The following is an 11,639-nucleotide window of genomic DNA, read 5'->3' as shown; positions in this document are numbered from 1 at the left end:
CCTAAACTTTTGAGAATGTGAGTTTCATATTAGACTATCACTTTTTAGTTTGAGAAACACACCTCCGTGGTGTGGGTAATGCACTCTTTTTTATTTGAAAAAACATTGACACATGATCAAATATAAAAAAAAAAGAGAAAAAAAAAAGAAAGAAGAAAGAAAGATCAAATGTAGGACCCTAATTCCTTTTATCTATTGATTGGAGCCTATAGAGTTTGATGTTGATAGTTCCTCCACCTCTTTTTTCCATGTCTAAAACTATTATCATATCCCTTGCTCCATTATTATCAGCAAAAGCTAGCACATGTAATTATAATGAAAAAAAGGATTATGTTGATGGTGAGATCAGAATAATTAAAATATAGTCATGATTCTCCAATTAATGTTGAGCTTTATAATTTTTAAAAAAAACTATTTGGTTTCAAGGTTTGCCCATAATTCTCTTCAGTACTCTAAACACTTATAATATTATATCTATACTTTTGCAATGTTTTTTAAGGTTTGAATGAATGTTGAGCTTTATAATTACACATTTGATGTTTGTTGATGATTTAATGATCTTTTGCATGAGGAGAATTATAGAAGCACTAGATTATTTCACTAAAGTCACTGGGATGATAGTCAACATGGACAAATTCAATATGTTTTATTACTGGAACAAATGATTAAACCAAAGAAATGAAGACTACAGAAATACCCTGCACCTATTTGCATTTTGTGCTTGCACCAAATAGTTGAGAACTGAATTATATCAAATTGGCTGGGCATAAAACTTCAAGTTGGTAAAGTGAAAATTGTGCTAGAGAGAATTAATTAGAAGGAAATAATTCAAAAAGGAGTCTTATAGCAGCTACTTGGGAGCAATTGTTTACTATACTCGGAAGGCTAGAAACTTGACTATCTTCAAGCATCAATATATACTGAGACAGTTTTGATACTGGCAAAGAAGGACATTGTTTATTAAAAGCTAGTAAGAGAGTTTGTAGTTAAAGTAGTTTGATTCATGGGATCATTTGTAACTAGTCTTTTTCTGAAGGCCTAATTTTTCTCATAATAGAAGGTGATTGTGACATTAGGTGATCCCTTAGGTGCATTGGTTGCTTGTTCTTGTTGGTTATGGTAATATTCACACTAATTACCAAACAAAACTACTCATTTTCAAATTATTTCTCAACTTCACTAAAACAACACATCAATTAATACGAATATTATAATAAAATATGCATTTTTATTTATTATTTCTTAACAAGAGTGCAATAAAATAAAAGCGAAAATAGGGAGTACATTACTTTTCCCCACACACAGAGAGACCACAATAGAGTGATTACATAAACTAATAGCCATTCAAACTTAATTTTCGTCATATTGTAAACACACGTAGAGCTCAATCAGCAGTTGCCCAAGTCATGTCATTCTCAAAGATCCAATGACAAACCTCTATTTTCCCGGGTCCTGACCCGAGTGCAATGAAGGCTCCGTGCTTGGGTCCCCATAAAGAAGTATCCACATGGCAAATGGCAACACCATGATTGATCTTAGCCTTTGAATTCGGGTCCAAAATATCCGCTTCATAGACCCGGACTTTAGGAACCGAATGACAGTAATACAGTAAGTAAGGGAACAAGGTCTGGTGACATGATACTGATTTTGTAACTTTTCCACCGTTGATTCCTTTGACTGCTCCTATCATGATATTCCCCTTTGATCCTTTTGTATTCTCAGTCGTTCGAACCACCACATTTCGACCCAGTACTGATGTTGCGAAATCAATCATATCTTCAGCTGAGTTAGCACATCGTTTTGTCTCGCCGGCGCTCGGTGCTCTTTCACACTCACTCAATGCATCGCCGATCATCTTTGCCACCTGAGAATCATCTCCGGCGTGGAAGATTTTCTTCAGCTCATCAATTTTTGATGTAGAAAAGGGCAGTTTCGAAGCAATCACCCGAGGCAAAAAGGACCTTTTAGGCATCTTATCCTTAATATCTGGCATAGGCATGATTGTACCACTCTTCAACATCTTCTCCCTGAAAAACTTTCCGGGCTCAACCCACCGGTTATTCACCTTTTTGCCACCGTTGGCCTCGGTCAACGATGCCAAAACTTGGGAAGTTTTGTTTTGGTAATTGGAAAATGTGGCAGTATCTTTGACATAATCTTTGAAAGTGTTGTTAACTCCATAAGTTTTGAAATTAATATGTGGGTCATTACCCCCTTTGCCGTAAGTAGTGAATACATCAGTACCTTCATTGAATGATTGACCATAGTTGGTGAAATTGGCTTCACCGCCATTTGCATCCTTAACATAGGTAGTGAACGTGTCATCTCCAACATTTGATTGATCTCTATAGCTGGTAAAAGTCTCGGATGGACCATTACCTCCAACACCATAGTTGTTGAAATTCCTTGCTGGATTATTGCCGTTGAAACCATAAGATGTGAAATTTTGGTTCTCCCCATTTGCTGTCTGACCATAGTTTGTAAATGCTGAGCCATCAACATTAGTGTTGTTTCCATAGGTGGTGAATTGACTATCAGCTCCATTTCCATCTTTGCCATAGCTTTTGAAAGACTGTTGACCAGCATTTCCATCGTTTCCATAGGATTTGAATTGTTGTTCCCCTCCTGTTCCGTGGTCGGAATAGGAAGTGAAATGCAAATCGGGGACATTGGCCCCCGGGGCGTAATTGGTGAATTGACCAGAACCCCCTGGAGTATTTGTGCTATAGCTGTTGAAACTTTGGACAGGCGTATTGCCACCAGGGCCGTAGTTGTCAAATTGATTATCATGAGGAGAATCTCTACCGTAGCGCCTGAAAGAATTCACAGGGAAATTTTCTTCCTCTGTATAGTTCTTGAAGGAGTTGAATCCGAGACCGAATTCCTTGGTACCGTAATTGGTAAAGTTCTTGTCACCGTAAGAGACAAAATGGACATCTCCTTTGTGTTTTTCAAGACTTGGTGATAAATCTGGTGCACACATGAGATTTGCTGAAGAGCAAAAGGATTGGAGGTGTGTGGTGAGTGCATTTTGATCAGCAACAAGTTTAGTGTAAGTTGCATATTGAGCAGCATTCAATGGAGATGCTTTGTTGAGAAGGAACCATGGCTTTGGTAAGTCATTTGAGACATGTTTATTCCAGTATCTAATCAGATAACCTTTTGGTGTAAATGGGTTACCAGATTTGTCTCCATCTTTAGCCACAACAACCTGCATTAGCACCGTTTCATGAGTACATAACGGATCGATTTGGGTCGCTATTTCTCTAAAAGAAAACCAAACCAATTGAGTCGATTTTATATGCTTTAGTTTTTAATTTATAATAATTGTCGTTCAACTAGCACAAATAGTGTTTATAAACCCATCAGAGAAAAAAAAAACAAAAGGGCAGAGGAGATTAACGGCTTTTTATTAAGAAAAATTGGAAGAGTTATCTGATAAGTGGTAACCTTTTTCTTTTTAGTTTATTCCAAAAAGAATGTTGTTTTACTATAATTGAAAATAAATACCATGTCAAATTAAACAGTGGCACATAAAATAGGACAATGGGAGTACTTTTTTTATGCGCCAATGTATCAGTGCTTTGGTTTGTTGGTTCGACTAAAATGAGCATGAGAAAGTTGATGGAAATATATTCTAATGTTGTATGGTTTGATTGAAATAACTTCGCATAAAAAAGAATATTTAAAATGTCTATATAGAGAGAGAGACAGAGAATTTGAATATTTATGACAAAGATGTCAAAGATTAGTTCAAGAAAATGAAAGAGAGATGAGCATAAGAGTTTCTTACATTGGAAGATAGTAGTGAGGACAAAAGAAGAAGTAAGATGCAGGAAGGAAAAAGATTTTTGGTATGCATTTCTTTAGTAAAATGTTAGTGTGGATGTTTGGTTGGAAGCACATAATTTATAGTAGAAGGTTCTAAAAGAGTATAGTAGAAAGTTGAGAAGATGATGGAGTGTGGGGTTAGCTTGCCCCTTTGAAGTTTAAACACCAACTACTAGTAATTTTACATCTTCATTTACGTATTACTGTTCAACTTATCAGTAAGTAGAGAAGATGTTGGAATATCTAGAGATTTACTGTGTGTTAATATATGAGTAAAGTTGATTATGCTTAATCAAGAAATACTCTGTTGTTCTTGATTATATGTACAATGGTTACATACATCATGGTGTGGGTCATTTATAAAAAAATTGTATTGGCTTGGTTCAAAATAGATAATCATAATATTACACCATGGAACTAATTAGAGTGAGGATGTAGATCTAATAAGTATGACAATAACTGATAAGTCATGTGTAACTTAATTTTGATGGGAAAATAGGGGTCTACGGACAAAGTTTGAAAATTAGTACTTTGAACTATTGAGAAGCTATATATAAGATGTAGAACTATTTTTAATGGTGCGAGATTTTTTGAGAATCTTGTATTGATAAATTGACTATGGGTATGTTTGGTATGAAGGAAAATGTTTTCCAAATCAACTCATTTTCCTCAAATTTAAGGAAAATGACTTCCCTTAAAAAATTAAGGAAAACATTTTTCAAAACTCTCCTCTGACTTCACATTACAATATTTTGGTTGAAAAAATAAATTTAAAGTTTATTTTTAAAAAAATATTTTCAACCTCAATCTTTTATTTTTTACCCCTACCCCGCCAGCCCCTACCCCCTGCAAATAAATAAATAAATTATAATTTATTTTGTAAAAATATTTCAATTTTTTATTTTTTCACCCCACCCTTACCCTCGACTGCCCCCCATCAGCCCCCCACCCCCACCAAAAAACTAATAATTTAAGTTTGTTTTTAAAGAATATTTTAAACTTCAATTTTTTATTTATTTACCCCCTAACCTCGACCCCCGCCACCCCCACCCCCCCACCCCCAAAAAAAATAAAAATTAAATTTTGCTTTTAAAAATATTTGCAATTTCAATTTTTTTTCCCCCATACCACGCCTACCCCCGACCCCTCCCCCCCAATCAGCCCCCTACCATCCCCCACCCCCTCCAAAAAATAATTAAGTTTGTTTTTAAAAAATATTTTCAATTTCAATAATCATTTTCTACTCTCTAGTAAAAATAAAAGATATTTTTTCAAAAATATTTTTCATTCATGAATTAAACACTCAAAATATTTTCTACTGGCCAACCAAACATGAAAAAATAAGTCAAAAATCAACTTGTTTTTCAAGAAAACATTTTCTAGATACCAAACACACCCTATGTTTAGATGTATGAACATGTGTTTTCCCAATAGTTGTTTTGATGATAAATAAAGATATAATTAATTCATATACAATTGAAGCAACACAAGTAAAATTGACCAATGCATGAAGGTCATGTTCCATCTTTCTTGTTTTGTTATGTTATATATGAAAATGTTAAGTAGATCATATCTTTCATTCTACTTCCGGTCCTATGTTAATATGAATGAACTAAACTCATTTTCAACTACAACAAAACTTTTTTGTTGTGGACTTTTCGGAGTGCTTAATTATTAAAGCTTAATTATGATTTTTTTATGGACTTTTCTGAGTGCTTAATTATTAAAGCTCAAGTATGATTTTTTAATCTACCTGTCAAATATGAGAGTTTTAAATTGAAAAAGAATCTTAAGGAGCAATTCTTTAATTAATTTTACTTTTACTTAAATGCCCTTTTAGGAAACAAAACTTAACCCAGTAAGTTATAAAGGACGAGTATTTACTCTTTCAATTCCTATTAATTCATTTGTAAGATTAACTTGTGACTTCTTAGTGTAGGGGTATTACATATATCTTATAACCAAGCACCATTGTTGAGTTCTTATAATAAAAGATACTTTAATGTATGCATTAATATGATTTTAACCTATTAATGCTTTATTGTGTAGTGAGGAATGTCCATTTTTTTAACCTACATATTACTAATGTTTGTATCAGTTTACACTCTATTGTATTGAGGAATATCTTACTAATACATGGAAATTAATGGTATTAGTAATGTGAGGAGATTTAATGCAAGCATTAACATGATTTAAAATTGAATTGTCCCTCAAAACCTTTTTTTTTTAACATCTTTTCCAATTTCCACCACATTTGTGGAGGCCTGAAGGGTCTCTTTATAAATAAATTTTTTGTAAAAAAATTATCCAATGCATGATATTTTAATACATCAAATCAAACAATGCATATAAAATAATGCAAGCATTACTATGTCTTTTTAATGGCAATTAAAACTCTTTGGTGTATTGTATATAAAAATACACTCTATTTAACATTATTATTATACACTACACCAAAAATGATTTTTAGTCACAATTAATTAGCGGCAATAACTTAATTGTTGCTAAATATGTCTTTTTAGTGGCAATTAAAACTTTTTGTAAATGCCTCTAAAACCTATATCGATATTAAATTCAATGACAATTAATTAATGTCGATAAAAACTTTAGTACTCTTTATTAATATGTATATCTATTGTCGCTATTTTTTTTTTAAATTGTAATGACACTCTACCAAACGACCCTAAATGCGTATTACGTTTGCACTTTGCCATCTTACATTTTTAGTGAATCGTGATATTTTGCTGGCCAATTGGATTAAATTTTTTATTTCTTTTAAACGTGTAGTGATCAATTATATATCATATATAATTCATTGGACTAGAAAGGGAAGTACTAAAAATAGACGTTCTAATTACTTCCTCGTTTTTTTTATTTGTCATAGTATAATCAAACAATATGAATTTTAATTAATATAATATTTTAAGATATATTTTTTATTTTATTGATGTGAAAAAATTGTAACTTATAGTAATTTACATATAGTTTTTATATATCTAAATTTTTATTTTAAAATATCAAATTAATCTAATTAAATTTAGCGTTGAAAGTTAATTAAATTAACTTTTGAAAAATTCCATATAACAACTAAAAAGAAACGAAAGGAGAGTAACCATCATTAAAAATTAATTACTCAAAGGATTATGGCCCAACAGGTCATTATCCGATTAATTAATACGAGTACGAGTTAACCTCATTACGTACTTTATGATAATTTTGTTTTATATATTTAAGAATAAAGTAGCTATTAATTTAGTGCTTTCATTTTCTCCACCATCATACTTCATAATAATGCTCTTTCTTTCATTTCCCTTGTCGATGCGACAAAAGAATTGTATATTAAACAATCATAATTAAGAGCAATTACTATTAATAATAGGGAAGCATTTGATTATGAAAAAATTTCATCTTTTTTTAAAGTTAAACAATACATAAAACCAATTAACTATAACTCTTTTTAGAAAAAAGACACTCAACTTTTGCAATGGTCCTAATACACCTCTACACAAGTTTAAAGTGAAATTGTTGATGAATCATTTTTCGACATTTAATACAGAGAGTGAATATCACTCTCCTGAAGAATGCGAAATAGTCAAACAAAGGTGTCAATAATGAGCCCAATTATAAGTATTAGGGGTGTACAAAACCGAACCGAAAATAAAATCAAACCGCAAATCAAGTCAAATCAGAAAAAAAAACTCGACTAATGGTTTGGTTTGACTTGATTTGGTATTGGAAAAACAAATCTGACTATACTTGAGTTGGTTTGGTTTTAACTAAAAAAGTCAATCCGAAACCAAACCAACCCGACATTATATGTATAATTTTAAAAAATTATTTTATACATAAAAATATTTACTTTGATGTAATTTCTAAATATTACTTATAAGTTTTCATAATTTTTATCTTTTAACATATTTTTTCAATTTTTTTTAGACTTAGAATTTTGAATGGCCCAATAAGGAGGAGGAAATTACTATATGCAAGAGTCAGCAAATGACTGTGAGCTTCAATAAAAAAAGGTTATAATCCATAGATATATTAGTAACTCTAATAAAGCTCAATTCGAATTAAATCAATACTATGCTAACAAAATAAATTAATTCAACACTAAGAATGACAATAATTTTGAATATTTGGTCTTTAGTTTTACATTGGTTTAGACATTTAAAATACATAATCTAATTTTAATTTTTCTTTAATGTTTAATCATGTAACTAATACTTATTAGACTTATTTTAGCATGATTTATTACTTTTAAATTATGATCATTTTCATTATGACTTTGCAATATTTATTTTATATGATGATTTCATTATTATTTTTAATTAAATATTTTAGTGTCATCACTCATCTCATATTTTGTCTTATTTTCTTAAAAAACACCTTAGATAATTGTATTTTGGTTGGACTAAAGAAATATTTGGAGCACAAGTTAATTATATGTTTATATGCATACTTTATCAGAAAAATCCAAAAACCTGAAAAAATTCGAGGTTTATTAGTTTGGTTTGATTTAAAAATTTAAAAATTCGACACAATGGTTTGGTTTGGTATTTGAAAAATCCGAACCAACCTGAGGTTGAAAAACCCGAAAAACCCAGAATTTTATTAGTTTGGTTTATAAATTTAAATTTTTTTACACAAATAGTTTGGTTTGATATTTGAAACCCCGAACCAACCCGGTCATGTACACCCCTAATAGGTATAAACCTCTCAACCCACCCAAAAATTTAAGGATTGAACCCAAGATAATTTAAATTGGGTTCAATCTCAACCCGTTAGAACTCGATATCCCCTCCAGCCGTACCCCCTAGCCGTGAACACATTTTCATCGCTATTATTTTACTCTCCTTTCCTTTAAAGCATTTCGCCACATTCTTATGCTCTTACTTTATTTTTTTCTTTTTTCGGTACAAGTTGTTATATACATTATTGAAGATATTTAACTAAGAGGACCAAATGTCCAAGTATAAAATGCTTTATTTTCGTAGCTATGATATTCACTTTAATGTAAATTGAAATTTCAACTTGAATGGCCAAAGTTACTCATTGAAATTTGAAACAACTTGCGAAATTTAAATTGCATGTCCAAAAAAGATTCAAATATTCCAACTTTCTTACACTCTTTCCTTATTTTTTGTTTTCGATATAAGTTGATATACAAAAACAATCGAATAATTCTTTGTTTGTATATACTATATATATAAGTGATATATTGTGAATAAGAAACATTTCAAAATGATCGTAGGACCCTTATTCTTTATTGTCTATTGGTTGGAGCCGATTTAGTTTGATGTTGATAGTTCCTCCATGTTTTTTTCCATGTCCACTAGCTTCCATATTATCAATTTTTTGTTGAAGTCTATTAAGTTCATTGTTGAATAGTGCCTCCACTTCCTTTTTCATGCCTAAAAGTTCAAAAATGTTATCATATATCCCTTAGTTTGATTATTATCAACAAAAGCATATGTAATGATGGTAAAGATAGTGTTCAATTGATCAATCCCTTAAACACAAAATATAGTCGATCAACAATAATTATAATATGTGTGCAATCGTGTATATAATAAGTGAATAGTTAGTGAATATCGTGATTAGGTAATTAAAGTAAAAAGTAAAACCGATAGGCTATTTGTTTTAAGATCCATTTAAATTATACCTCCACGTCATATTTATCTGATATAGCAGTTAACCTATCTTATTTTTGAAATTACATATCTCAATTTTTTTTAAAATTAAATCCTATTGATGTCCTCCAAGTGACCTAATAAAAAAAAAATTATACATAGTTTACACTAAAGACGTAAAAATATTAAACTCAAAATAAAATAATTAAGTTAGTTGAAGGTGAGATCAAAATAGAATACTACATTGCATTATAAGTGTCATGCCAATACGCGATAATATACAAAATATATAGTGGATCATAATATTTGGTAGGCAAGTTGATCAAGATTATTTTGATCGTTTAGTGATTAATTATATATCACAAGTTGGATAATTCATTGGAAATGAAAGGGAAGTTAAAAAAACCCATTAAACTACAGGGTAATTTGTAAAAATCTCATTAGTTTAGGAGTTAATTACTTAGATTCACGCTAGTTTCTAATATTATGAATCTTACAAATTTTGGACTTCGAATATATGTATCTGACATGTCAAGATACGTTCAGACATGTATCTCGAATACATAAGGTCAAAATTAGGTATAATTTATTCTTTATACATTGTATCCAAGTGAATTCGCATGTACCTGACTCACTCACTCTCCTCTCTCCTACCTAGCTTGCCTTGTTTGATTCACATCAATTTAGAATACATAGTTTATATCTCTCGCTTGCCTCTCTCCTTCTCTCGTTCGTCTCTCTCCCTATTTTTAGTGTATCTAGGCATGCATCTGATTTGAAATCTTGTATGAAATTATTAATTAGTGAGACAATATATAATTATTTTAAACTATCAAAAAATTAGATAGTTTTTCTTAAACTGACGACAATCAAATTAATTACTCAGTAGGCTTGTTATGGCCCAATTACAAGGTCATTTTCCAATTAATTAGTGGGAGTTAATTTCATTACTTACTTTTATGATAATTTTGTACTGGATATTCAAACATAAAGTTTGTCGAAAAAGGAAAGAAATTAAAGTAGCTATTAATTTCTTGCTTTTATTTTCTACACCTTTATATTGCTCTTTCTTTCATTTTCCTTATAGTTGCCGACAAAAGTATTGTATATAAAAATTTTATTTCTTTGTGTATTGTGTCATATAATTAAAAAAAAAAAACATGTATTACTATTTATTATTTTGCCTATGTCCATGAAAACTCAACGGACTGCATTATATAATTAAAATATTTTTTATTTTTTTTCCTTATTTGCTGGTTGTACTAAAATCTTGAAAATCTATTTATCAAAGGATTTTTTTTTTTGGAAAAATTATGTAGACATACTTCACTACTATATATACTATTATTATTATCTATACTTTCAAAATAATATGAATTTTACCACTAAGTTAGAATTTCCTACCATATATTGAGAAAGATACACTTAGGTACATGTATTTTTGCTATCAAATACTCTAAAATAAGGAAAGAGGCGAGTGAGATGGGGAGGGAGGTGAGCGAGATTCGTTATGTATCTCAGATACATGCAAATCGCACTGCACTAGATACATCATACACTTATGTGTATGTATCCGTATGTATCTGGGATACTAGATACATAGGATAATGGCTAGCGAGATGGGAGAGAGGCGAGGGAGGCAAGAGAGATTTAATTTGGTATGTATCCCAGATACATGGGAATTCACTTAGATACAATGCATCTAGAATAAATTACACATAATTTTAACCTCATGTCTCCTGAGATACATGTATTTGGACATATATGAACCTATCTGAACGCACCAAAATTAGATAAAATATGTAATATTGAAAACTATAGTATATCTAAGTAATTAACTTATTTTGTTTCTTGAATTTGATGAGTAATGACTTCTATATACATTAATTGAAGATACTCCCTCTGTCTCTAATTACTTGTCCACTTTTGAATTGGCACACCTATTAATAAATCAATTAATGACATATTGAGTTTACCATTTTACCCCTATTAATTATGAAGTGGATGAAAAGTTTTGCATTTTTCAAAGTAATTAGTCATTTAATTGAGGGTATACTAGGTAAAAAAAAAATCCTTTTTTTAATTTGTCAAAATGGACAAGTAATTAGGAACAACTATAAAAGGAAAAGTGGACAAGTAATTAGGGATAAAGGGAGTATTATTTATACAAGAGGAACA

At 30.6% G+C, this 11,639-nt stretch overlaps 1 protein-coding gene across 2 annotated transcripts in view; it reads right to left on the bottom strand.

Annotated features, from left to right (window-relative positions):
- Nucleotides 1–1,208: 1,208 nt before the first annotated feature.
- LOC125824759 (polygalacturonase non-catalytic subunit AroGP3) overlaps nt 1,209–11,639 on the bottom strand; it is a 48,159-nt gene continuing 37,728 nt past the window's right edge. The window contains exons 1-2 of one of the 2 annotated variants that reach the window (XM_049504107.1): nt 3,794–3,865; nt 1,209–3,211 (exon numbers count right to left, since the gene is read on the bottom strand). In XM_049504107.1, coding sequence (XP_049360064.1) covers nt 1,385–3,211; nt 3,794–3,862 — 1,896 coding nt within the window. In that variant the 5' untranslated portion in view covers nt 3,863–3,865 and the 3' untranslated portion in view covers nt 1,209–1,384. Of the gene's footprint in view, nt 3,212–3,793; nt 3,866–11,639 lie in introns of those variants that run through there. The other variant, XM_049504108.1, reaches the window with a different exon arrangement.

Source organism: Solanum verrucosum, unplaced genomic scaffold (genome assembly GCF_900185275.1).
Source record: "Solanum verrucosum unplaced genomic scaffold, falcon-dt-bn FXZP01000200.1, whole genome shotgun sequence".
Lineage (NCBI taxonomy): Eukaryota > Viridiplantae > Streptophyta > Magnoliopsida > Solanales > Solanaceae > Solanum > Solanum verrucosum.
Note: the sequence above shows the minus strand (reverse complement) of the source record. Positions and strands in the feature narration are given on the sequence as shown.